Genomic DNA, 27971 nt, shown 5'->3' with positions numbered 1-27971 from the left:
GGGTGCGTAGGAGAAGGAAAGAGTCTAGAGAAGCCTCCCATTCTCTGTCTCCTACCCTAGGGCGGGTCAGCGAGGACGCAGGCTCTGTCCTGGGGTCCTATGGGAGGGTGCGGGGAGGCTCGCTCAAAGCCCCAACGTACCCAAGTCACCCTTCACCTGGAAAGGAGTCGGTTGTTTGGAGGTCCCCGCCCCGCGGGGAAGGGCTCCGGATCCGACCCTGGTAGGTGGGGAGCAGCGGACCAGCCCAAACGCTGAGCCAATCCCACCAAAGCCCTTAATTGCACGCGTCTAAGATGGCCGCCCCCGCCCGGTAGCGGGGCGGAAACGAGCCCCTCTAGCTTGCTAGCCGAGCCCACACTCTTTGGCGAAGGCCGCCGAACTTCCGGCAGTAAATTCCGTGGTGTCCCGCCGCCGCCCGCGCATGCGTAACGAAACTGCCCACCACGGGTCGGGAAAAGTGGCGCTTGCGCATTAGCCGCACGGGTGTGTCCTAGTGGCTACTTGGAAAGGGGTGGGCAGCTGGCAAAGGGGCTAGTTAGCGCCTGCGTAGTACTAAGCTCAAGGGAGCGTTTTGAGTTGAACGATCTGGCGCGTCTCGAAGGCGCCTGCGTATTCCTTCGACTGGCGGTGGTGTCAAATCAGGAAGGCGGGCGTGGCTGCAGGGAACGCCTGCGCGTTGCTCCCCCAAAGGGGTGGGGCGAGCCCAGAACTGGAGTTAGTGGGCGTGGTCTCAGAGGCGCCTGCGCGGAGGCGGTTGGAGGGAGGCCCGATTCCCCTTTGTTCGGGTTCGCCATTTTGCTAGGCAGCGGCAGTGGCGGCGGCGGCGGCGGCTGGAGCCTCTGATTGGGTTTCGGAGTCCGGTACTGGAGCCAATCAGCGCGGGCAGCGAACCGGGGGAGCGAGGCACGGTGAGTGTGAGGAGCCAATATCCAGCGGCCCAGAGCCGGCCCCAGCGCCCCGATTGGCGGGTCTCGCTGACCACTCAGGAGAGGCCCAGGCGCCCGTCGAGCCCGGGGAGTCGAGCTGAGCCTAGCCCAGCAGGGCGGCCAGCGGCCCCGGCCCGGGGCTTGCGAGCGCCTCGGGGCACTCCCGGCCGAGGCCTGCAGGGGCCGCCCCGCGCGGGGATGGCGCCCCGGGGAGCAGGCATCTCGGGGCTCCGATCCTCGCAGGGTGCCAGGATCAGTTGGGAATGCGTCCCCGTTTCCCGACTCTTAGGCCCAGGTTCTCAGGCCCCAGGCCCGGGGCCACGAATGGCCCTACACTAGGGGACACATGCGCGCCCTGGGCCTCGGCGATTTCCTCCTGGTCGTTCTGGCCGCAAACTTAAACCTGCCCTTGCTCTCTCCACTCTCCGGCCCTTGGGGCAGGAAGCCTCCCCCAGGCCCCCCGCTCCCCGCGAGCCGGGTCTGTCTATCTGCAGCCCCACTAGGTCGGGAGGGAGGCCTGGGGAGGGTGCGCGCCCTGGCCGCGGGGTCCCGAGTGCGGCTGGCAACGGGGCTGGCCCGCCCTCGCCTCGGAGCCCTACAGGCCCGCCCCTGCTGTCTTCCTGGTGGGGAGAGGGGGCCGTTAGTTCGCCCACTCCCCGTGCTCCGCTGCGCCCCTCCTCCCAGCCCGCTCCGCCCGGGTCTCCGGCCCGGCGCCGTTACCACCCCTTTTGGCTCGTCATTTCCTCTCTTCCCCGCCCCGTTCGCAGTGGCAGGACCGCACACCTCCGTCTTGGAGCCCAACCAAGCGGTCTCCCTTTCTTGTCGGGGCTGTAAGACTAGTCCATTCGGTGCCTGGAACCTCACTCTTAGAAGATTGATACCCTTGCGCATTCTTTTTCCCGGAGGCTGCACAACTTGCAGTTCATATTACTAATCTTATCCACTGCTCATTTTGTGAAATCTCCCTCCGTTGGAAATGTAGTACAGTTTCGGGTTTTTTTTTTTTTTCCTTTGTTTTTGCTTTCGCCTTTCTATGTTACTTTGTATCAGGCTTGACCCAGTCCACTCATCTCTTGGTTTATGTTTTTCTGATACACTTTCTAATGCTGTGTTAACGTTTTCTCAGCAGATGTTTAGAAGCTTTAACAGTGTAGTGGAGTTTTCCTTAGGGTGAGAGGTTGCTGTTGGCAACCAATTATCCAGCAGTATATGCCAGGTATAATCCATGTGTTGGGGAGCGAGTCCGTAGAGGTCAGTAAGAACTGTGCCCACCTGATGGAAATTGACAGGTGAACAGGTAGTTAATACCTAACGGTTAGGGCTATAAAGGGGCCAAGTTCAGTGCTGTGAAGTATCGATGCGTGAGCTAGCCTCCGTGAAAGGCTTATCACCGCCGCACTTTTGACTGGCCTTGAGGAATGATGGTAATTCTTCCACAAGATGGAAGAGCATTGCTTGAAGAGAAGAAAAGCATGTGCGGAGGAATCAAATTACACAGCAGGAAGATGGGATAGGGAAGTGGGCAGTAGTAGTGATAGTTTAGGGGGGAAAGGTCCAGTTGGTAAAATACTTGTATATCTTGGTAAGGAATATTTTGGAAACAGTTATTATTTTGTATGGAGGTTCAAGTAGAAGGAATCTAGAGCTATATTTTTTTCATAAGATTGAAAAAACAAGTTTCTGACTTGTTTTATGGGTTCTGCCCCGTGATAGTGGCTGAGTTCTTTGGGGAAGAGGAGAAGACTTTTGTCCTAGGACTCTGAAAATTATTTTTACTCATATGAATCATCTAGTGCATTCCCTGGCACATAGAGGTCTTCAGTATCTGGTGCCCATTTCTAAATTCACATTTAATGCTATACAACTGGTAGGTTTCAGAAAACTCCAGTATTCCAGTGCTCTTTCATTACTGAAGCTTCGGGGACAGGTTTTATTTTCACTTTTTAGGATGAGTTTTTCATTGTTGCTTAAATCATTTTCTTAATTCATTTGATTGTCACATTATCGCATTAGCAGAAGAGATGATAGGGCTTAAATAGTCTAAAAAGCATGTATATTTGCCTTTGGAAATTTTGTTCATTTGTTTTTGGATACAGGGCTTTCCTCTATCATCCAGGCTGGAATACAGTGGCGCAGTCATAGCTCACTGCAACCTGGAACTCCTGAGCTCAAGCCATCCTCCCATCTTGGTCTCCCAAAACTTTGGGATTATGGGCATGAGCTACTGCGTCCTGGCCTGAAATAGATGTTTTAACCTTAGTATTTAAACATAGGTATGTTCTGGTCACTTCAAAATCACTAAATACTTTTGCTTGGCATCTTTCTAAAAGGCATTCTAATCTGGTAACTTTTTTGCTAAGTACCTTTCAAGCTTCCACCAGTCTGCAGAAGAATTTCTTTGTCTGACATTTCTAGAGACAGTAGTGTGGCCCCAAGCTTTTCTTCCCGTTTAGTCTGCTACTCACATGCTGAAATGTTTCTGTTCTTGTTTTTATGCTCTCTTGATTTGTAGTACTTCACCTTCCTCCACATCATCACATAGCTAAATCTTTCTCACACTTAAGACCAGTTCGTCCTGCAGGCCTCTGATAGCAAAGAAAAAAAAAAGTTCAAATAGTACCTTTTCTTTTAAGCCTTGTTGATTTATCCCCAGCTGGAACAAATCTCTGTCCTCCAAATTCCCATATCACTTTATCTCTTAGGATTCCAGTATAGGTTTTTACTCCATTACTAAACTTAAAGACTCTTTGAAGTTAGACTCTTCATCAGAGATTTCTTTTTATTTTTAAAACCTTCAGAACAGTGTCTGGCACATGGTATATAGTTAGTGGAGAGAAGTGCGTTAGAAAGCTCCAATCCAGAAATCTGTAGGATGATGGGGAAGCTGGACAGCCCTTTGTTGTAGTCTAGTCTTTCATCCAACATGTATCAGGACCCACTTGTTGAGTTGTGAAAGAAATTCAGTGAGCCAATGCTGGGGATTTTAAAATAATAGAATATAAAATGTCTGCCAGGCATGATGATGGCTCACGCCTGTAATCCCAGCACTTTGGGAGGCCAAGGGGGGGAATCCTTTGAGCTGAGGAGTCTGAGACCAGCCTGGGTGACATAGGGAGACCCCCTCTCTTAAAAGAAAAAAAAAAAAAAGAATAGAAAATATCAAAGTGCATCTTGTGTTGTATAAGGGTAAATACTTGAAACTTTCATTTCAGTTACGTTTTATGTTTATGTGTGCACTGAGTTGTGATAATGAAGTGTGTTTCTTACTAAGGGTTGTGATCAAAAAAGTTAAAAAGCTACTGTTCTAGGCTTTGCCTGGTAGTGATTATCAGCTGTGGTTATCCTAGGTCTTTTCATATGCTTACACTAGTTGAGTTTCTGAAGGTTTTAGCTTTGGAGTGTGTGTAGGTCCACATAGAATGGGTTCCTAGTGAGTGGTTGTTTAAATTTCAGCTTTTGCACCTTGGAATAGTGGGGCAAAGAGAATTACACTGAGAAGAGAATGCACTAGGAAGATAATTTTCATGCTAGCCAGAATAAACACTCTTATTATTTGTTTCTCTCTCTTTGAGGAAAAACCATTCAAAACTTTGTGTTAAGAGCAAGAGCTAGACAGACTAAATCTGGCTAACTTAAGTTTGTCATAATCTTGGGCAAAGAGGCACTTTGGGAAAGACTATTGAATTGTATTGCAGTCTTGCTAACTGAATCTCACAGTTGTAGGAATATACGACTTTACTGAAGCCAGTTGCTTATAGCATTAACCGTTAATAGTATCAATATCATGATACAGACTAAATCACTGTCATTAATGTGAGAGAGAATTGCTGCCAGATTTGAAGCTGCTCTTCAAATCTTTATACTCTTCAAAGTATAGATTTAAATATTGCTAAATTGGTTCATTTGTATTACCAGGATAAACTAGTTAAGAAGAAAATATGTTACATCTATTAGTCATTATCATGTGCTTCAAGTTATATTTTAGTCTTGTAAAGATGTAAAATTCTGGATATTAATCAAAGAAAAAATCTCATATAAGAAGGAAATTTGGAGTTGGGAAGGTGTTGAAACTTAAAAGACATTCCTTTCATGATCCTTATTTTTAAAATAAATGTATTGAGACATAGTTTAGATACAAAGTGTAATAATGTTAAGTGTGCATTTTGATGAGTTTCGACAAATTTGTACACCTGTGCAACCGCTACCACAATGAAGATATAAAACATTTTCATCATCCTACAATATTCCTAAGGCTCCGTGCCAGTCAACCTCCCTCTTTCCTGTCTCCCTGTATTCTCCACTCCCAAGGAACCACTGATCTATTTTCTGTCTCTAGATTACTGATGTCTTTTGGAGATTTTATATAAATGGAATCATATATATTCTTTTACATCATAACCTTAATTTCATTAGTTTACAGACATAAATGTATTGTGTATTAGAGACAAGATAGAATTTAGGGAAGGCTGTTAGTGTCCCTAACAGATTCACAGTCTGGCTGAAAACCTGATTTTCTGTTCTATACCCAGAATCTCTGAGGAGCAGACTTAGTCAACCAATTCCAAAGAGACTGGTGTAAAAATCAGAAAACCAGTTGTTCATGTTGCTGATTATATTTGCTCCCTGTTGGCCAATCTATATGTAAATCCAAATTATAGTTAGATATTTACCTAGTGAGCATTCCCTTAGATCAAGGGCAGTGCTTTGGAGAACCATATGGCCGCAAGTCCTCTCGCTGTGATGACATAGCCTGTTATTTATGGCTCATAGATTCTTATATTGTATCCATTTTGATTATGAGTAATGGGGTTGATTAATTTTTATTTTGATTAAATTTTGTTATATTTTTTCCAACATTCCAACATTCATTTGGGAAATAAGAATTTCCCAAAATTCTTATTTTGAAAATAAGAATTTTCAAGTATGCAGTGAAATTTGAAAATAAACACCTGTATACCTGCCAGTTAGGGTCTATTATTAACATCTTACTATAATTGCCTTACCAGATATTTCTCCACCCATTCATCCATTTTTTTAATGCATTTCAAAGTAAATTTTAGATATCAATACACTTCTTTCTAAATAGCTGGACATATACTTGCACGTATTTTGATTTCTTCTTTCAGACTGTCTTGAGACACCTTGCAAATGATGAATTCCACCAGCATGTGTGGACTTATGGAGAGTGGTACTCTGCTTTGCCACTATAATGAGCAGCTCAGTTAGGCCACGTCATTTTATTATTCAGATGTTGGAATTTATGAGGGCCTACTGAAAAATCAGAAAGACCTATCTACATTTTTGTTTATATATCTGTCCTCCCTCCCATATTTCCAAGATGAGTTACCCATTGCTAATTTATATCATTTTGTTTACTGAAGTCTTTAATAAGCTTCTCAGATATCATTCAGTTTATCTAATTGTATCCTTATTTTTGAAAGCAGATCTTCAACTCTATGAGAAGGGTAAATTTTGGCTACCATATGTAGTGGACCTGAGTAACTTGTTTGGTAGGAAGCAATTATGTGTTACAACTTTAAAGAACCTTTATTCTCTAAAGTATATGTGCAAACTTGAAAATCAGCGTTACGTAGGCCTTGTATCAAAGTGATGTTGCAGCTTAATGAGTATCTCTAAGGTGCAGGTAGTGCTCTGACAGTATTGAAAGGTAAGGTTGTCAATAAGAAATGACTGAAAGCATTTTAGAAACGTGAAAATAGTACTATGTTATGATTGTGCCATATAATCCTAGTTAAAAATGATACTGAATATAAGCATTTCCTATTCTCTTATCCTGTTTTCTTGCAAATAAAGTACAGTGATAAATTATCCAGGTTAATTGTCTGGTAAGGCCTTTATTGACAATCTCACTTTAGTTTCTTTCCCCACCTTTCTAATAGGAGTGTACCTCACAGCCTTCTAGGATCTCCAGAGCCGACAGGAATCTCACTTGGAGGGACCATGGAGCAGTATACAGCAAACAGCAATAGTTCGACAGAGCAGATTGTTGTCCAGGCAGGACAGATTCAGCAGCAGGTATGGAAGTAAAATGGCTTTAAACATCACAGCAATGAAACTGATAACAGCACCACTCAATTGGTTGGTCTCTTTCCCTGGGGAATTATTTGAAAGGTACCAGATCTTGTGAAATATTGGGTCTGATGGCTTGTGCTGAAATGCCATGTCTAGCCCATGACCACTTAGAATCTACTCTTCATGGGTGCCTAGTTATAGTAAATTGCCTCTTTTATCTCATTATAAGTAAAAACATCTAGTCTGGTTTTCAGATGGAAATTTGGACTTTTAAATTTTTCTGGATTCTATTTGGTCTTTTTCTCTTCTTGTTTGAGCTAACTTGTGATTTAGTAAGGCTTTGGCCACAACAGACAAACCAATATAACTTCCAAGAAATCTTCTGTTCTTTGATTTGGTCTGCCACATTTTTTATTCAGAAAAGCTCTGGTTTAACATTAGGATAATACTTAGACAGTCGTTCTTATGGATAAGCACATATTAGAAAGGAATTCCCTGCTGCTGGTTTATTCCTAATTAATAGATTGCTTTCTTGAATTTATACACAGGTTAAATTTTCTGATGCTTTATGCTTGGGTTTATTATAGTAAAATTTCACTTTTTTCCCACCCCTAGAAGAAATTTATTATGCTTCTATTTGACCTTAGGCCAAGATTGATATTTTGGAAATATTTTGTTTTCAAAATGGAATTTAGCTAATATAGAAAGATAGTAGGGAAAGCAAAGGAAGTATTGATGATGAGTTGTTCCCATCTAATGATCAAAAGGAAGGAGCTACTCTTAATTAAAAGACAAACTCCCTTGATAGCTTTCCCTTCCATACAGCTGCTGTGGCCCTGGCAGGTTCCTTTAACTGCCTTTTTAGAGAAAGGGATTCCACAAAGGGCCCTCCATTCAGACCAGTACTCTGGAGGGTGGGTTTTTATTCTTTCAGAATTTGCCATTAGTGGATGTAAAAATAAGGTTGAATCATTGAAATGGCTCTTAAAGCAGTCCAGTTGGGTAGAAATAATCTTAGTTTTGAAGCTGGGCATGGTGCTGCATGCCTGTAATCCCAGCTACTCTGGAGGCTTGGCTTAAGCCCAGGAATTCAAGACCAGCCTGGGCAAAACAGCAAGACCCCATCTCGAAATAAGTAAATAAATAAAGTTTAAAAAAAAAAAAAGAATCTTAGTTTTGGGACATAAGAGCATTGACGTATTGAAGATGATTTCGGTTCACAGTGATTACTTCTCCTTTCTTTGTGACTGCATTTAAGCCCAGAATTTTTTTTATGGTAGTTTCAGGGCTATTAAAACCTAGTCATTTTTTCTTGTGAACTCATTTGAGGAGATAAAAAGAGCACTAAATAATTGTGTAAGTAGAAGCATCAGATTCCTGTTTCTGGAGGGAAAGATTGCATTACAAATCTTTGTGTTAATGATGACAACTGTTTTGAGTTTTTGAGTCACATTTTGAGGTCCACTCTAGAGACAAAGGGCTAATATCTTTAATGCTACTACCTTCAACAAAACAGCTTCAGTATAGGGAGTCTGTACATTTTGAAAGTCCTTCAGGCTTCCCTCCCTCTCCTCCAAGAGGTAAGGTGATCTCATGTCTTGAACTACACATTTCCTTCCTGACATATTTCAAGCTCTTCCTGTTCCTGTTCTCAGCAGCAGGGTGGTGTCACTGCTGTGCAGTTGCAGACTGAGGCCCAGGTGGCATCCGCCTCAGGCCAGCAAGTCCAGACCCTCCAGGTAGTGGTACCCTCTCTGATTCTCTGTGAGCACTGCATGAACTTCTCCTCTCCTCATGTCTGGTGCTGTTTGTGTTAGGATCTCCAGTAGGAATGGCAAAGTCAGTTGCATGTCTTTGATGCTGCTAACTTGTCTTTGAGGCTTATAAGATGCCAGTTTCCTAATGTTTTGTGCCAAGTCATATAGAGACCCCATATCAACTTTCTGAGAATTGGATTTGACTAGCATGTTTCTTTGAGAACGCCTGGAAAAGAAATGATGTAAGTGACAGGAAGAAATTCTTATAAGTGACATTAGAATTTATTCAGGGCTCAAACTCTGATCCAATTAATTGCATGGTAAAAATTTTGTGTATTTGCGTTATAATGGAGAAGGAAATATATACATATATAGACACACATAAGCTAGGCTAGGCTGTGCTTTATTTTTATTCAAGGGGCAACTCAACTGAAAAATAATCATTACACTTGGCAAGGTTTATCTAAGCACTGAATCTTGTTAATCTCTTGTTAACTGCTATTGTTTCCACTACCTTTCCTGGGGAAATAGTGACCTGTCTTATTACTAGATCTGCAAAGATTACCCCAGATACCTCTTGGTTAGGCAGAAGCAGGATATGCTTTCTGTAAGTCTTAGGTATTAAAGCCACTGTGATAATTCTTGGTTAATCAATACAGTTCTTTAGCATTGTGTATGGCTAAGTTAAGTATCCTAAATTGGGTTCTAATTTGACCAGTTCCTATAAGAAACAGGAGTAGGAGCACTAGTCTACTCTGTATCTGTAGGTTACTTTTATTAAAATGACTGTATTTTTGAAAAATTGGCAAGATTTGGGTACCCTACTTTTTCCCTCCATTGAATTGGAAATGATTCAAAGTAGAATCTAGAATGTAGAACTGGCATCTCACTTTATTGCTAGTGCTGCTAAACATCCTGCAGATAACTACCTCTTATTGTTATCACTTCACTTTATCCTTTCAGTCCCACCCCTACCCCTGCCACCAATAGTGTTTGGTAATGATATACAACCAACTTTGAAAATAAATTAAGCTGAAAGAAACTGAGCTTGTAGGCACTCCAAAACTGTGTTCAAATCTCACAGTCCAACAGCTTGTTAATGTTTTTCATGCTTGCTTCATCTTACTCATATATAAAACAGTATTTTGGATTGTCATTAACCCCTTGTGGAATAGGAATGTAACATGCTCTTAACTGTATGGCTTCTTGTTTGATGCATGTGTCTTTGTAACATTTTTCTGTTGTAAATACAGTGAGCTCTTTGGAGTCTCAAATCATTTATCATGTGCATGAATAGCACATCAGTTGGAGAGGAAATTAAGATGATGAATAGATAGAAAATTATTAATAGTTGTATCTTAAAACTTGTGTTTCCTACTTACATAGATTTTATTTAAAATAAGTGGAAACAATATGGAAATAATAGAAACCTTTCCTCTAGGGATCTGATTATTTTGGGAGAATTTTAAATAGTTATTTTGGTTATTCATGCTGCATGTATTCTGAGAAATCTCTCTTGATACAGAATATGCAAGCATTTGATGTAGCAAAGGGAATGGGGAAATAAGGGAAGGAGATAGCATGAGAGAGTCAGGCTGTAAAGTCCTTAAAAAAGTAAAGTAAAGGCTCTCATTGGACAGTTTAACAAAACTTAGGATTTCAGCATTCCTGGTGATTTTAATACATTAGTGGCGGTGGCGGTGGTGGTGGTGATTGTAGGAGAACCTCACTATCTAACCTACTCATCTAGGACAGAATGATCTTTTAACTAATTGCTGTTACTCGCACATACTTACATTAAGTGTGAATATTTCAGCCATGAATATTCTGTTCTAAGTAATTTCTGTCAAAGATAGAGTCTGAAAATGAAAGTTTTGGACTATTCCATGGATCATTCCAGTTCACTTCTAAAGCACTTCCAGAAAGCATTCTATTAGGTATTTTTGTATTGGGACTTAAGATGTGACAGAGCACTTGTAGTGACCTGGCTCCTACAGTAGTCTGTTTACTCATAGGAGGTTGAAATTTGTACACTTGACTGCTCTGTGTAATTTCAATATTTGTTGTTGCTTCTGATAAAGCTAAAATAACCATGTGGATATTATAGAGGCCAGTGTGAGGAATTCCACCATGGAGACTGCAAACTGACCAGAAAGTATTTTTAAGAAATCTTTAGTAGTGAGCTCTTTAAACAACACACATATCTAGAATTCACAGAGTAAAATGAGCAGGGTAAAGGTATACATTTGATATTTCATTTTAGCTTGAGAAACTATAGGGAGAAAAGGGTCATCCTCTACATGAGCTTCTAGAGCTGCTTGCTACCCAGCCTCCTGGAGTCATTGCTGGGTACAGTTTTATTTACCTTCTTCACTTTATTTAGAATTTGTACTCAACCACCATCACCACCATCACCTTTCCCTCTCATTGCCTCCTCTCCAGCCTTTACAGAGACCATCCCTGGATTGATTTAAACAGGCAACTAACCTTGCCATTATGATTAAATGTTTATCATGGATTTAGCCCGTGTTTGGTGACAAATGCCTTATATCTACTGAGACTTCTCAAAGACTCTGGATATTCTCCATTAAGTCTGACCTTAAAGTATTGAGCTTGGCATTTAGTAACAGGTATCATAGATATTTAAAGATAACTTGAGGACTTAAGACATATATTTTCTTAGTCTTTTCTACCTTTTCCTTTTCTAGCAAGACAGCAGAATAGTTCCAGTGATTGTCTTTTGGTAAAAACCATTTTGTGTCTTATGTTATTTCATTGTTCTTATTTTATTTCATTCTAGGTCCAAGGGCAGCCATTAATGGTGCAGGTCAGTGGAGGCCAGCTAATCACATCAACTGGCCAACCCATCATGGTCCAGGCTGTCCCTGGTGGACAAGGTCAAACTATCATGCAAGTACCTGTTTCTGGAACACAGGGTTTGCAGCAGGTGAGTAGTATTTAAAAATGTTGAGCAGTATATCAGAGGAGAGGTTTCAAAGAATAGATTATTACAAACTGATAATTGATAATGCATTTAACTGCTTTCTAACCCACATTTTGCATTCAGTTGATTTTCTGCCTTTATAGTACCAGTGATATAAACTAGAACTATGCAGAAATTGGACAGCTCCAGTAAAGACCAAGATATTAGACATGATCTTGAATTGCTGTAAAGTATATAAAGAGGTTAGAATCTAGTTTATAGTATATTTTATTTTAAAAGAAACAAAAATGAATATTTAGAAAGTTAGAAAAATAACAAAATGAGCAAAAAGTGGGTCCAAATTTATTAAGTAGAAAACTGACGTATAGAAAGGATATATAAAATCTAGATTATTTAAGCAGACCAATAAAACAGGTAAATCCAGTTGAAAGACTGATTGAGAAACAGAAAACAAAAGTAAGCAAAGATGTAGAAGAGATTAAAGGAAGACCAGGCACGGTGGCTCACGCCTGTAATCCCAGCATTTGGGGAGGCTGAGACAGGTGGATCACTTGAGGCCAGGAGTTCAAGACCAGCCTGGCCAACATGACAAAACCCCATCTCTACTAAAAATACAAAAATTACCTGGCCGTGGTGGCAGGCGCCTGTAATCCCAGCTGCTTGGGGGGTTTGGGCATGAGATCTCTTGAACCCAGGAAGCGGAGGTTGCAGTAAGCCAAGATTGTGCCACTGTACTCCAGGCTGGGCACCACAGCAAGACTCTGTCTCAAAAAAAAAAAAAAAAAAGAAAAGAAAAAAAGAAGAGATTAACAGAAATATGTAGAAATGTTACATACAACTCTGGTATCAAATTTTTAAATTAGATTTTTCTCATCAAGATGGCAAAAAAAAAAAAAAATCATTATATCCACTGCTAGGATGGATGTGGAGAAAAAGAATTATCATTATTTTTGGTAATTTCAAACTGTGGAGTTATTTTGGAAAGGCACCTCACTATCTGTTAAATACAACGAACATTTGAGCTAGCAGTCCCACTTCTGAGAATCTGTCCTATAGGAAGAAAAGCATCAATAGTAGGGAGAAATTATAAAGACACTTTTCATAGCATTGTACTAGCAAAAAATAAAATTGTAATCTGAGTGTCCATTAATAAGAATAAGGAAATGATTGGAATAAATCATAATATATTCACATGGAATATTGCATCATCGTTAAAAGAAATGAACTGTTGACTTGGGGTGGGTTAATATTGAAATATTTTTAGTGAAAATAATTTGCAGAGAAATAGTGTGTGATCTCATCTTTGTAATTCATGACCAACCCCTCATGAGTATATGTTTATAGTCATGTAAAAGGGAGTATGAGAGGAACTATTAGTTATTCTATCTAAATCTTTGTATTGTTTCAACAGTTATAGCAGTCATATTAATGTCTTAGTTTTCTGAAGGAATTTTAAGTTGAAAAAAGCAGCCATGATCACACTGCTCATAAATCAAACTTGTACTTTTTGTGTATTCTCTTGTGTTTTCATGCATAATTTTTGGGCATAACTGTACCATGCATGTGGGGTTGTGTTTTCGTTGTTGTTGTTGTTGTTGTTTTTTAATCCTTTCATAATGTTCAGTCACCTTGATGAATCAGAATTTCTAATTTATAAAATATAGTCAAGGATTTTGGTTTTCATTTGCTTTTGTAGGTAAACATATTTGGGCACAATAGTTTTATTTTTCAACTGAATTCTCAGGATAATTTCTTTGGATTGGGGATTGCTTGGGTAAACGGTAAGGGCATATTTGAGCCCATTGGCATATTTTTGCCTAGACAGAATTGTACTTGGGATTAAAAATAGTTTTCACATTTCTCCTTGCATAAATATATGAGGCTTTAAATATCTTTTCAACATGTGCTTTCCTCAATTCCCTATTGCTATATCCTTTCTGTTCTTCTCTCTTTGCTTCCTCTCCAGCCCCGCTTGCTGCGCCTTCTCCACTGTTGAGTAGAGACAGTGTGGTATTGTTAGGATCAGTATACTGTGAGTGTAGTGATCCAGCTTTCATTACCAGGTCTGCCATTAAATAAGCATTCTGATCTTGGCCAAGTTATTTAATTGTTGGTTTGCTCATCTAAAAATAAAATTTATATGAGATGATATCTAAAGTTCATTCTAGCTCTAAATTCTGTGATTTTTATGGGGTTTTATTTTGCTATAAGGAACCTTCAAAGAGTTATTTCCCTGCTTCCAATAAGGCTATAACTAACCAAGCTGAAAAAAATATATTCTGTTACATAAGTAAAGCTCTCTACGTGAGATTCCATAGCCTCCCTTATAATGCTTAAGGCTTTACTCCCCTTTGTATAGGAGTTTTTTTTTTGTTTTTTGTTTTCCTCATTAGTGTTCTTTGCATAGCCATTTTTTAAAGAAGGGTACTTCTTAACCTTTTTTGAATTGTATTCTCTATTTTAGAATCCTAGTAAAGCTTGCACCCTCTAAGAAAAAGTACAGATGTCCAGTCTCATGAAAAATTCTGCATATAATTTTAGATTAAAATCCTTGGCCTGAGAAAGACACTGGAACCAGAGAGAGCCAAGAAATAGATAGAAGAATATTGGAAGTTGGCATATAATAAAAGTGTTGTAAACATATCAGTGAAGAAATGGCTGAAGAATGATACAGAAAAGAAATTGATTTCTACTTCATACTGTATTTTTAAAAATATTTGCTAGGTGGATTAAAGATCTAATTGTAGAAAAGTAAACTTGGAAAATTCAAAAGAAAATTATAAGAGAATTTTTATGCTACAGAGAAGGATTTTTTAAAAACAAATTGACTATTTTAAAACATCATATGCATTGAAATACATCAAATAAAAGTAAACAAGGTGAAAACTTGGAAAATATATTTTTAATACATATAACTGAGTTTGTATTCAGAATATGTATAAATAACTTTTATGTATTTATACAAAAATAGAAAAATGGGCAAAGAATATAAATAGATAGAGGAAATCCTAATAGCCAATATAAACTTAGAAATGAAGTTGGTTCACATAACCAGATAAATTTGTTTACTTATTTATTTGCCAATACTTTCTAAATGCCAATTAGGTAAGTATTTGGAAAAAATAATTAAGAAAACCTAGGCAATCTATCCCCTAACAAAGTAGGACCCATGAATGTCTCTAAGACGTGGAACCCATTGACCTGTTTTTTTCACCTTCCTTCCATCAGTAGTCCTTTTTCCTATCAGCTGGTAGACTTTGTGATAACTTAAGATTCTAGACATGTTCTTCTTTCCAGACCAAGGTGGTCCCAAGTTGAAATTGTAGATGGAAAGTGACCTGGCTATAAAAATCTAGCTTTCTGAAAGTATCCTCCTTCCAAACTGCCATCTCTGTTGAAGCAATGCTCAAATAAAAAAAGTTTGTTGATGGAATTAATGGTCAAAGAGGTAAAGAAAAGGTTACTTAGTAGTAGCCATGCATTCCGGCTTTTAAGTTTAGGAGGTATTCTTGAATATAAAATACTAGAAATTTTGAGCTCTGGGGCTCTCCTCACTGCTTTCTCTTTTGTACTTAAAAAAAAAAATGTATCCACTAGTTATATGAAAATAGGATTTTGTACACCCAACATTTAAAGGGTTGTACTGCAGTTTTTTAGTTCCAAATTTTAGAGAAATATTTTTCAAGATTCTTGTCTGGTTTTTGATAATACTCCTAATAAAGTGGCTATAGCCATTAAAAAAAGAAAGAAGATAGATTTGGATAGCACATGATCCCTTGCTTTCCATAATTGCTTTCTAAGGTTTAGCTAGCCAATCCTAGGACCAAATAGGAGATACAAATTAAATCAACAAAAATTTGACAAACATTAATGACAGTAGTAAGTATTGGTGAGGTTATTGGAAACTAATAGGAGGAATATAATGTGTCACACTGCCTTAATTATCTATTACTGTATAACAAATTATCCTAGAAGTTAGCAGCTTAAAGCAACAAACATTTGGCGAGGCAGGTGGATCATGAGATCAGGAGATGGAGACCATCCTGGCTAACACGGTGAAACCCCGTCTCTACTAAAAATACAAAAAAAAAAAAAAATTAGCCAGCCATGGTGGCGGGCGCCTGTAGTCCCAGCTACTTGGAAGGCTGAGGCAGGAGAATGGCATGAACCTGGGAGGCAGAGCTTGCAGTGAGCCGAGATCACACCACTGCACTCCAGCCTGGGCAACAGAGCGATGCCCCGTCTCAAAAAAAAAAAAAAAAAAAAAAGTTTATTTGATAGTTTCTGTGAGTTAGGAATCCTGACACAGCTTTGTTGGATTCTTTCAAGGTCCTCTCAAGCCCCTTATCAAGGTGTTGTCCTGGGCTGTAGTCGTCACATTTGACTAGGGTAGAATACATTTTGGGTTTTTTCTTTGTTTGTTTTTTTTGAGACAGGTACTCGCTCTGTTGCCCAGGCTGGAGTGCAGTGGTGCAGATCTTGACTCACTGCAACCTCTGCCTCCCAGGCTCAAATGATCCTGCCACCTCAGTTCCCCAAGTAGCTGGGACCACGGGCATGTCCTAGCATGCCTGGATAATTTTTGTATTTTTCAGTAGATACAGGGTTTTGCCATATTGCCCAGGCTGGTCTTGAACTCCTGACCTAATCTGTTCGCCTCAGCCTCCTAAAGTGCTGGGATTACGGGCATGAGCCATTGTGCCTGGCTGTCAACATTTTTAATATATATATTATTTCCTCTGTAAAAAAGTACTTCATTATTCACCAAAATGGCAAGGTTAAAAAATAATAATAAAGCACTTTAGAGTATATTTTATTTTATTTTATTTTATTTTATTTTTTTGAGACGGAATCTCACTCTGTCGCCCAGGCTATAGTGCAGTGGTGTGATCTCGGCTCACTGCAACCTCCGCCTCCAGTTCAAGTGATTCTTCTGCCTCAGTCTCCCAAGTAGCTGGGATTACAGGCATGCACCACCGTGCCCAGCTAGTTTTTGTATTTTTAGTAGAGACAGGGTTTCACCGTGTTGGCCAGGCTGGTCTCAAACTCCTGACCTCAAGTGATCCACCCACCTCGGCCTCTGAAAGTGCAGGGATTACAGGCATGAGCCACACCACGCCTGGCCCAGAGCGTATTTTAAATATACATGCTTTTCAGTATATATGTTTATACCACTGCTATCTTTTATGAAAACTGAGATTGATTTCTTAATATCAGGTATCCAGACAGTGTTCAAAATTCCCTGATTGTTTCATAAATGGAAAATAAATTGTCTCTACTTCATAATGGAGGGCAGAGCAGGACTTCTTTTTTCCTCTTCAGAATATTTTCTGCTTTCTAGAGAAATGTGGATAACTCTCAGGACCAAAGGAGACCAGTGTCAGTAGAGTACAATCCTTTTTTATGTTCTTTTCTGCAGATACAGTTGGTCCCACCTGGACAGATCCAGATCCAGGGTGGACAGGCTGTGCAGGTGCAGGGCCAGCAGGGCCAGACACAGCAGATCATCATCCAGCAGCCCCAGACGGCCGTCACTGCTGGCCAGACTCAGGTAATTCCACTAGCTCTGTCACACAGGAGCACAACTGATTTGGAAGAGTCAGATAACTTGTCAGATATTTCATGTATAGCATGTATATAGAAAAGGGGATGAAAACCATAAAAAAAATTGTTTTTGGCCAGGCATGGTGGCTCACACCCGTAATGCCAACACTTTGAGAGGCCAAGGCAGGCTAATCACAAGGTCAAGAGATCGAGGACATCCTGGCCAACATAGTGAAACCCCGTAAAAATACAAAAATTAACTGCGTATGGTGGCACATGCTATGTAATCCTAACTACTCAGGAGGCTGAGGCAGGAGAATCACTTGAACCAAGCAGGCGGAGGTTGCAGTGAGCCGAGATTGTGCCACTGCACTCCAGCCTGGCAACAGAGTGAGACTCCGTCCCAAAAAAAATAATTTTTTTTTTTTAAGGACTACATGGTTCTTTGTTAGTATCTTTGGGATCTATTGAATTGGGTCGTTATTTATTTCCTCCAGACACAGCAGCAGATCGCTGTCCAGGGACAGCAAGTGGCACAGACTGCTGAAGGGCAGACCATTGTCTATCAGCCAGTTAATGCAGATGGCACCATTCTCCAGCAAGGTAAGTGTACCCATAAGTTTCCCTAGGACTTCTTGGGGCAACTTTTTTGTCCTTTAGGCAACTGATACCTTTAGAATTTGAGTGGTGAACTTGACACTGCATATTTTTTGGACAAAAAAAAAAAAAAAAAGATTTCCTCTAGCTCTCCATTGATTGTTGGTTTCTTGTCACCATCCATGACCAACAGTGATTCCATGTGTAGCAGTTTCTACAGTGGTTGCTAATCTAGGGATTGTGTAAGCTTTTAGGGAAGAAGTGTTTCTAAACAGAAGATTAGAAATAGGGAGTTTATTGGGAAAGAGAGAAATAGATCAAAAATCAAGTTGACTTTAGAGTGCTGTTGCTGCTTATGTTTTTTTCTGGGTCACTCCATTACTTTAAATGACTATTACGTATACAGCACTTTTACTTAGAAGAGTTCTCAAAGAGCCTCTAGTCTAGTAAGAGAGACATGTGAACAAATAAATACAATGCAGGGCCCTCATGGAAGTATGTTCTAGGAATAGATAACATAAATAATAGAGAGATCTGTTCGGTCTGGGAGGAGGAGTGCACAAACTGAACTTGAAGGCTTTTGGAAGCACTTGTTAGTCAAATAGTTAAATCAAAAAAGGACATCTTTGTTAGATTCCATGACTTGGTGATTGAAAATTTGCAATATACAAGATCCAGAGAGTGCACTGTGTGCTCTTGTATTACTCGGGGGAGGCCCTGAACTGGATTGAGCCCAGGCAAGAGCTCAAACAGAATGGTGAACAAATCCTGAAGTGCTGCTGTTGATAGTCTGGGGACTTGGAATGTTTGGTTTAATTTTAAGTTTTAATACTACAACTGACTCATTGTCAGTTTGAGATAAACGAAGTATAAGTTTTAAAATCTCTGTCCTGAAGCAGATTGCTCATATGTACAAGAGCAGTAGGTACAGCTATAGTCAGACTGACCTGTAGAAGAAGAGACCACCAAACCTTTTCACCTTTTGAAAACTGCTAAGGATAGAGTTACTCAAAACTGGGACCTAGAGAGTTAATAGAATTTCAAAGATTGTGATTACTTGGATTATATATAGCACACCAGAGTGGGAGAGTGCTTTTTCTCCCCTTGTGTTTTTCAGTGTGTTTTGCCAGGATCAGTGAGTGTGTGCCAGATAGAAGAGGGACTAACTATGTTCCCTTCTTTCTGTTCTGTGTGCCTGTTTTTTGTTTGTTTTATGTTTTGTTTTCTTAAAGTTACAGTCCCTGTTTCAGGCATGATCACTATCCCAGCAGCCAGTTTGGCAGGAGCACAGATTGTTCAGACAGGAGCCAATACCAACACAACCAGCAGTGGGCAAGGGACTGTCACTGTGACACTACCAGTGGCAGGCAATGTGGTCAATTCAGGAGGGATGGTCATGGTAAGAAAATATTTTTCAGCTTTGTCTTCAAAATTTTCTTGAACATGCAACTTGATGCCTCCTAAAATTTATTATGTTGACCTCTTGGGATTGAGATCGATCCTTAAGGCAGTCAGTAATCTACTTTTACAATAACATTATGACAAACCATAATTCATTCTGGGCACCTACTGTGTGCCAGGGACTATTCACCAGGGACTATTCTAGATGCTGGAGATCAAGCAATGGATAAATAATGATTTTATGCAATTCTTTTCAGAATTCAAATAATGAAGGGAATAATATATTAATCTTTGAGAAGTGGAGAGTAGTATTGCCCATGATGGACGAAATAAGAAATAAGCTAAAAATTAGAAAGATTGTAATTGATAGAGAAACCCAAAAAAAAAAAGTATGATATAAATGTATTGGGAAGATAGGAAGACTTGGGTGGTGTGAGTGAAAGCTAAATCCTCATATGTCAAAATAGGATGTTAAAATGCATAGATTAAGAATGAGTAACAGAAGTCTGCACAGAGGTGGAGGAAGCTATGAAAAGAAACAGAAGCAAGCCTGGCTCAGTGGCATGCACCTGTAGTCCTAGCTACTCGGGAGGCTAATCCAGGAGGATGGCTTAAGTTCAGGAGTTTGAGCTCAGCCTCGGCAACATACGAGACCTTGTTTCTACGAACTAAATGATAAATAAATAATTTTTATAAAAGATTAATATAGTTATTCAAAGCGGTTGTATCTGGGAAAGAGCTGTGGGGTACAGGACTCTGTTACTTGTTTTCACATTTAGTACAGTGTTTTGGTGTTTTTTAAGAAAAATTAGGATTGAACTATAAGTTAACTATTAAATTATTTTTATAAATATAGGCATTTAGTAGCACTTGGTCTCATCTATTTTTGTGCTGTTTTTTTGTCTTATGACTACTGTTCCTGACCATTAGATGGCAGCAGAAATATCTACAGCCATGGGTAGACATGAATTAGGGCATGCTTATATAGTTTCTCAGAGTGGCACCTGAACCTCCTATGACACAGTTATCTGGGGTGTTTGTTTAAAGTACAGATCTTAAATTTCTCCAGGGATCTGCATTTACCCAAGTACCCTATACAAATTACTTTTTGTGGCATTTAGAAAAAAATGGATGAAGAGAAACCAAGAAACTCTATGTCCATACTTCATGCCACCAATAAGCTCTGGTTTCCTGTTCACACAGATGGTTCCTGGGGCTGGCTCTGTGCCTGCTATCCAAAGAATCCCTCTACCTGGAGCAGAGATGCTTGAAGAAGAGCCTCTCTACGTGAATGCCAAACAATACCACCGTATTCTTAAGAGGAGGCAAGCCCGGGCTAAACTAGAGGCAGAAGGGAAAATTCCAAAGGAAAGAAGGGTATGTATAACATTGGGAAGGATATAGGAGAGGAGAATAGCAGGGTTCTACTTTTGAAATTATCTTTTATATGGCTTGTTTTCTCATGTACCTTCCAAAAAATTGACGTTAGATACTTATCTCTTTTGTAAGAGTTAGCATTTGTTATTACTGTATGCAGCTGCAGTTATAACAACGAAAACAAACAGTGTCTTAAATAAGATGTTACTCTTTTTCATGCATAAAAGTAGTCCAGAGATAAATTATCTTGGACTGGCAGCACATTTTCACAGTTCTCAAGACCTGTTTCACTGCTTTAATATTGCTAGTGTGCTGTTCATAGTCCAAGATTCCTGCTTAGACTCCAGCCTAGGAAGAAAGGGAACAAGAAAGGTATCCTTTCTTTCTTTCTTTTTTTTTTCTGAGACTGAGGCTTGCTCTGTCACCCAGGCCGGAGCGCGGTGGCACAATCTCAGCTGACTGCAACCTCCCTTCCAGGTTCAAGTGATTATCCTGCCTCAGCCTCCTGAGTAGCTGGGATTACAGGTGCGCGCCACCACACATAGCTTATTTTTGTATTTTTAGTAGAGGTGGGGTTTCACCATATTGGCCAGACTGGTCTCGAACTCCTGACCTCCAGTGATCCACCTGCCTCGGCCTCCCAAAGTGCTGGGATTATAGGCGTAAGCCACCGTACCCGGCCAGGTACCCTTTCTTTCCAGGAAACTTTCAAGAAGTCGTGTACCTTTCACTAGCCAGAATTTAGTTACCTGATCACACTTAACATGCAGATAAGGCTAGGGAAGTCCAGCCAGGTGGGGTGGCAAATGCCTGTAGTCCTACTTGGGAGGCTGAGGCAGGAGGATCACATGAGCCCAGGAATTCAAAGCTGCAGTGATTCATGATCATGCCACTGCAGTCCAGCAGCAAGGGTGTCAGAGTGAGACCCTGTTTCTAGAAAATAATAATAATAATAAACTTTAATGCTAGGAAAGTCTTTTTACTGAACACTCATTTGCTCAAATGAAATTTGGCCTGTTATTAAAGCAGAGGGAAGGGTATATTGGGAAGTATAGGTGGTAATCTGTTATTTTTTTTAAAAAATTCATACTGTAAGCATTCACATTCTTACATTCTTACTAATTATATATGGTTAGCTATCTTACTTACTAGGTGTTTTCTCCAAAGCTTTCATCATCATTCTAAGTCATAATTGTCCCTTGTGGCTTTGATCCCAGCTGTCTTAAACTTTGGAGAATGGAATTTGTGCACTAGATAATTGTGCTGGTTCTGGATAGTATTAATAGTTAAATGGTTTTATTTCTCATTTTAGAAATACCTGCATGAGTCTCGGCACCGTCATGCCATGGCACGGAAGCGTGGTGAAGGTGGACGATTTTTCTCTCCAAAGGAAAAGGATAGTCCCCATATGCAGGTAGGAATACATATACCTTTTATTTTTCTCTTTATTACCTTGTATTGACTTGAGTTGAAGACTTCAGCAGTGTCCTCTTGCTATTTTCATACTCTAGGACTACTCACATTCTCTAAACTAGATGCAATCTTATGTCTCTTTAATCTTGAAATCACTAGGCCAGGCTTGGTGGCTCATGCCTGTAATCCCAACACTTTGGGAGGCTGAAGTGGGAAGCCCAGGATTTCAAGACCAGCCTGGGCAACATGGCAAAACTCCATCTCTACAAAAAAATACAAAAACTAGCCAGGCCTGGTGATGCATGCCTGTCGTCCCAGCTACTTGGAAGGTTGAGATGGAAGGATAACTTGAGCCCAGGAGGTTGAGGCTACAGTGAACCAAGATGGCACCACTGCACTCCAGCCTGAGTGACAGAGTGAGACCCTGTCTCAAAAAGAAAGAGTACTAAAGGTTTTTAATCCAGTGGTCTTTCTTTGCTCTTCATCTTTGTCAGTTATTACTATCCATTCTTTCTTGAAAGTCACACTTTTCTTAATTTTCAAGAAACAAGTTTTATTTTTACTGAGCAAGTTTTATTACCCTATCACAAATATAATTTGAATGTTTACTTTTTTCCCTTCTAACTGATGTGAGCCTGGTCTTATCCTCTCTTCTTTGGCTTAGGTTTATAAAATAGCTGCCTAATTTCGTTTCCCTTCTTCCACTCTTGTCCCCCTCTAGCCTACTCTCCACATCCTAGTGTCATCTTTTTAAAATGTTTATCCTATCAAGTCACTGTTCTGCTCAAGCTCCTTCAACGCTTACCCTTTCCCATTTGCGCTTGGACTGACATCCAAAGTGATTACTACTATGCCCAGCAAAGCCTTGCATGCTCCAGCTCCTGTCTAACTTCATTTCTACTTCTTGGTCTCTATGCTGCTGCTTACTGTTCATTGGTCTATTTCCTGCCATGGGCCTTTGTCCTTAGAATTTTCAGTCTGTATGCCCTTTGCTCTATCTTTTTCATGGCTATCTCCCCATCTGTTAGGTCCGGGTTTAATTAAATACCCTATCTAGAGTAGGTCTCTTCTCTCTCAGTATTTTCTTACAACAGCTTTTCTTTTCTTTTTTTGGAGGCAGTGGTGTGATTATGGCTCACTTTAGCCTTGACCTCCCAGCTCAAGTGATCCTCCCACTTTAGCCTCCCAAGTAGCTGGGACTATAGCCACGCACCACATGCCCAGCTAAGTTTTAAAAGTTTTGTGGAGATGGAGTCTCACTTTGTTGCCCAGGCTGGTCTCAAACTCCTAGGCTCAAGCAAGCCTCTTGCCTCGGCCTCCCAAAGTGCTAGGATTACAAGTGCACACCATTGCACTTGGCCCTTTTCTTTACAGTGTAATAATAATTAAGTCGTTGAATTTTTCGAGATTGTTTCCTTCACTAGACTATAAGTTGTATAGAGGATACAGGATTGTTTTGTTCTCTGTTATATTTATTGGACTTAGTTCTATTTAAGTAAGTTGTATTTAAGTACTGACTTAGATGTATTTGTTGGGTTTGGTATCCAGTTCTGAACCAAGCAATCAGTGTTTCTTGAATTAATAGATTCCTCCCATTTGCTGATACTCCATTCTATATTAACATCACATTCCACTTGCACTATTGCAATATCCATTAAATTAATCTCCAGTTTCCTCTAATTGACCTTATATAGTACTGCCAGATGGTTAAAGTGTGTTTTTTAACCTGCCAGTCCCCAGGTCAAGAATGCATGCTATTAATAGTTCCTCATTTCTTAACTGCATCAAATCTCAAACTATTTCTATATAACGTCTGAGCAACTTTGCCTTATCACCCCTCTCAACAGTCAAACTAGGTTTCCTCGGTGTCCCCACACATGAACACTAACAACTCTTTCAGTGCTATTAGTCCTCACCTGTAGTGTGAGAGCCCCTCCTTTCTCATTGCTGTTCATTCATACAGTGTATGAATGTGGGCCTGACAGCTATAGAAGGGCATTGTGCCAGGAACTCTCCTCATTCTTTGTGCTAACAATATGATCTTGGTCAATTCAGCCTCTTTATTTTTATCTGTAAAGTGGAATACTGTTGATACTTCATAGCAATGTTGTAGAGATTTCATTCAGTAATCCACATTAGGCATCTATGTAGCACCATACCTAGTGCATGGTGAGTTCAGTAAATGCTAGTTGTTTTTGCTCATTGTTCCAGACCCAGTTCCAGTCTTCCATCTCCAGAAGTCTTTCAGCTTTTTCTCAGATCCTGCCTACCAAGGCTTCAGAGCCTTGGTATGGGGGAACTAAAGCTGGTTCTTGCGGAGTGTTGCAAAAAGCTTCCAAGGATTTATCCTTGTGTTAACACTGTAGGTCTTAAGTGAGAAACAGCATATAGAGTTTAGTGGAAAGAAGATTAAATGGGAGTCAGGAGATTTGGGAGTTAGCCCTTGCTGGGCTCCTAACTTTCTGACCCTGACCCTAGTCCAGGCAAATCACTTTACCCATCTGGCCTTCAGATTTATCTGTAAAATGAGTACATTAAAGTGTATAGATTCTAATGATTCTTTCCAGCCCTGCTAAGTACTTAGTATTTAAATGATGATCAAAAAACAGTGACAAAAATACAGCATGACATGGGTTTTCTGAATCTTTTCCTTAGCCACCTGAATACTCTTAACCCTTAAGTATAGAGAACAACACAAGGTTCTTAGGAAAGAGATACACTAACAGTTCCGGAGTGTTTCACCATGGCGCGCAGGCCAGACTTCAAATTCTTTTAAGAATAAGGTTTATTGTCTCTTCTTTCCTAATGGGACTGCACTTAAGCCATATATGCAGACTTAAGATATATTACAAGCCTTTGATTTACTTCATAAAGTTATGCGTATTCTCTTGAGGATAAGTAGTGAGCCATCAGTCCTGTTGCTTTTGCAAAGGACTTTAATTATCGTGTCATCTTTGTCTCTAGGATCCAAACCAAGCCGATGAAGAAGCAATGACACAGATCATCCGAGTGTCCTAACCCCAGGCCATATGATGGAGCTGATCAAGGTCATGTTTCTCACCAGTTTCTCACTGTTCCAGGAAATTGATCAACTCTTCCAATGGGACATTGACGATCACATTCTGCCCTTTTCTACAGGACGGAAACCACTTAGTTTTTCATAAGTGGCTCAGTATTACAATTGCAGCAATGCCTGGCAAATTGAAGTTGCAAGCCTTTGTCTTACTCTTTCAGTCAGGACCTATTTCAGACTGTTGATCACACTGACATTTCATGGATTCGGATGATGCAAGGAGACACATGCCACCCCAGCAGTACACAAAGCACTTACGTTGACTGGTGACATGAGCCAGCCATCTCAGCAGGGAAAAACAGCCTTCTCAACCAAAACTGCAATCAGGAAAGCAGCAGCCCACTCCTTCCCATGGAATCTAGACAGTATTTATCCCTCTGGTGGGGGAATCTCACACTGACTAACTGAATGGACGCTTTGTATTCAGAGATGGCTTCCAAGCAAGGAAGTTCTATCTTGTGATATGGAAACAATAAATTTCTGAGATACATTCTTCTAATCTGTGGTAATAATAAGAATTCCTGTCTGCCTAGATGGTAGGTTGGTATTTCTGGACTCTAGCCAAGAAAAAGCTAACTCTGGGGATAGAATGATAAAAGCCTCAAGCACTAAAAATATACATTGCCGAATCTCTTTTTCTAGCTTTGAAAAGTTGTGGCCTGCTTGTCCCTCTGTTGACTGGTCATCTGGACCATCGTACTTGCTGTGGCTACTTCTAAGACAATGTAGAGGATATTGAACCTTGAAACTGCCTTTCCTAAGTAGAGAACAAGACTATTCAACAACTTCTTTGCTGAAGCACTGAGGACATTTGTAGTACTCCTAAAGGGAGAGCCAAACTAGAGATTTTCAATCATAGACTTTGTGACAGCATTTGGGGAGCTGAAAGGTTCATGTGTTTCATCCTAGGAGGAGAGAGTGGGGGAGAGAGAGAGAGAGAGAGCATGTACACCCATATGTTATCATAGAGCACGATTCTCCAGTGGATGGATACCTGGAATGGATCATTAAGATGAAGAGAGTAATTCACACTCTAGAACCTTTAACAAGCACTGAAAGGAAGAAGCCTGAGATTTGGTCCTTGGCAATTTCTGGAAAGCACTGATCAGTCACGCTGTCCTGAACAGAGTCCAAGTTACCCACTAAAGCTTGAGGTGGATGTTGGCTTCACTCCCGCAGCACAATGCTGGCCCTAGAAAGCGAGCATTTTCATTCTTCCCATGGCAGCTGATTCTTTGGTGCCAGTTTTCATGTTTTCTCCATAGGCCTTGTGCAGAAAGGTTTTCTCATTGCATCCGTACTGTGAGAATAAACTGCAGACTAGAAAGAAACATGCCTGCAGGGTCAGGAACTGGGCCACTGTTCCCAGAATGGGTTGTGCCTCAGAATTCTATTTCTCTTTTAGATGTTGAACCCTGAGAGAACTAAGATGATATTTCAGAAGAGTTGGCTGCCTTCTCTGGAAACAAGGAAAACCCAATAATTCTGAGGAACATTGGGGGTCAAATACCAAGAATAAAAATTGGTTCTTTGACTTCAGCTTAACTGTATTAAGACAGAAATTAAGCCCTCTAAAAACACCACAAAGAGAGATCATTGTAATGATAGAAATAGAGGTACAGAGCTATGCAAAGGAAACAGGAAGTGAAATCTAGTCCCAGGGATCTGGTAATCTGTCCTGGCTTCCAGATGTCAAAGGGCTGATCCTTTGGTAAGCTCACTAGAAACTTCTGGCTCTCTACAAGAGTTTGGGATATTAATGTTATTCAGTAAGTCCCAAGTTTTTCAGAGGATAGATTACTAACAATGAGGAATTTATATTCCTTGGTTAATTTAGGAGTCTAAGATGCAGAGTTCAGAAAGAAATTACTCAGACCTAACTGAGTGCTTAAGCCGCCAACAGTTAGAAGATGCTATTTATTTGTGTCTGTAAGTTTGTACATAGTAATGCCAACCTTGTTGCTGAATTTTTTATTTGTGGGGGATGAGTTTGAATTTTGTTTGAAATGCTTCAGTTGTCATTTTGTCATTGCATTTCAAATAGCTCATGACCCTTTTCTTGTGGTCACTTTAGCACACCATAGTAGCCCACAAAGTGGGGGCAGGGTATTGACATTTGGATTTTTTCTTTGATTCTAGTTCTTTTATTGATTTTTATTTGTGACTGTAGTGATGACTTCACAGATGGAGAAAGAGTGAATGGATGAATGAATAATTGGTTTAATGCCTAGTTATGCAACTTGAGTGCTTTTTTTTTGGCAGGATAATTTAAAGTGTATATATTTTAACTGCACTGGTACATTGAACATGTCAGTGTCGATGCCACTGGACCAACAGAGCATTTTGTGGCTATAGGGTGCCTGGTAATAATGTCTTGATTTTTCTTTGGGACTCAACTATATCGAAGGTTTTTCCCCCAGCAGTATGGGGGTGTACAGGTGATCGATCATTAATGTCATTGCAATTGTTATTTTTTAAAATAAATTTATAAAAATAACCAAAAAGTAATGTGACTTTTGGGGAATCTGCAACTCCTGGGTTCTAGGTTGTGTTTCCAGTGTTGAAATTGTGACCTTTGCCAACAAGACATGTCTGCATGGACGGTGTCTCTGTAAACAGTATCTAACTTGTAATGTCTGGGCCTCTTAGCTTTATCTCCCCTTAATTTCTTCCCTTTTGGCCCTTCCACCCTGTTGAGGAGATATTTTCTGTCAATTGCAGGCTGATCATACATTTGATGCTACTACTGAAAGTGTTTATCAAAATGTGACGAAAATTGGCCCTTATCACAAAAACAGCCTTGATTAAGTATTCTAGAATTACAGGTAGTGAAGATATACTTTTTACATTTTGTTAGATTTTGTTTTGGCAGAACACCAAAACAAAAGTACTTTTCTGATGGTTAA

The 27971-nt window shown here is 40.2% G+C and overlaps 3 protein-coding genes across 46 annotated transcripts in view; 2 read left to right on the top strand and 1 right to left on the bottom strand.

The window, feature by feature from the left end:
• The window catches only part of OARD1 (O-acyl-ADP-ribose deacylase 1), a 30710-nt gene extending 5312 nt beyond the window's left edge, over window positions 1-25398 (bottom strand). For 2 of the 7 annotated variants that reach the window (XM_015136268.3, XM_001117219.5), the window contains exon 1: window positions 157-430. The gene's annotated coding sequence lies outside the window, so the exon portion shown is untranslated. 7 annotated transcript variants of the gene reach the window in all.
• NFYA (nuclear transcription factor Y subunit alpha) lies at window positions 418-27800 on the top strand. Of its 24 annotated transcripts, none has more exons than XM_077999101.1 (11): window positions 1016-1404; window positions 3023-3199; window positions 6827-6962; window positions 8618-8701; window positions 11517-11663; window positions 17080-17211; window positions 17702-17807; window positions 19034-19200; window positions 20406-20579; window positions 21892-21993; window positions 24957-27569. In XM_077999101.1, exons 3-11 carry the CDS (start codon window positions 6888-6890, stop codon window positions 25008-25010), a joined length of 1041 nt encoding a protein of 346 aa, XP_077855227.1. In that variant the 5' UTR covers window positions 1016-1404; window positions 3023-3199; window positions 6827-6887; the 3' UTR covers window positions 25011-27569.
• LOC719662 (adenylate cyclase type 10) overlaps window positions 25134-27971 on the top strand; it is a 42206-nt gene continuing 39368 nt past the window's right edge. For 13 of the 15 annotated variants that reach the window (XR_013416413.1, XR_013416411.1, XR_013416406.1 and 10 more), the window contains exon 1: window positions 25134-26776. The gene's annotated coding sequence lies outside the window, so the exon portion shown is untranslated. The remainder of the gene's footprint in view (window positions 26777-27971) is intronic. The other 2 variants (XM_077999999.1, XM_077999997.1) reach the window with 2 other exon arrangements.

Source organism: Macaca mulatta, chromosome 4 (assembly GCF_049350105.2).
Source record: "Macaca mulatta isolate MMU2019108-1 chromosome 4, T2T-MMU8v2.0, whole genome shotgun sequence".
Classification (NCBI taxonomy): domain Eukaryota; kingdom Metazoa; phylum Chordata; class Mammalia; order Primates; family Cercopithecidae; genus Macaca; species Macaca mulatta.
The sequence above is the reverse complement of the archived record's forward strand: the minus strand, read 5'-3'. Positions and strand labels throughout refer to the sequence as shown.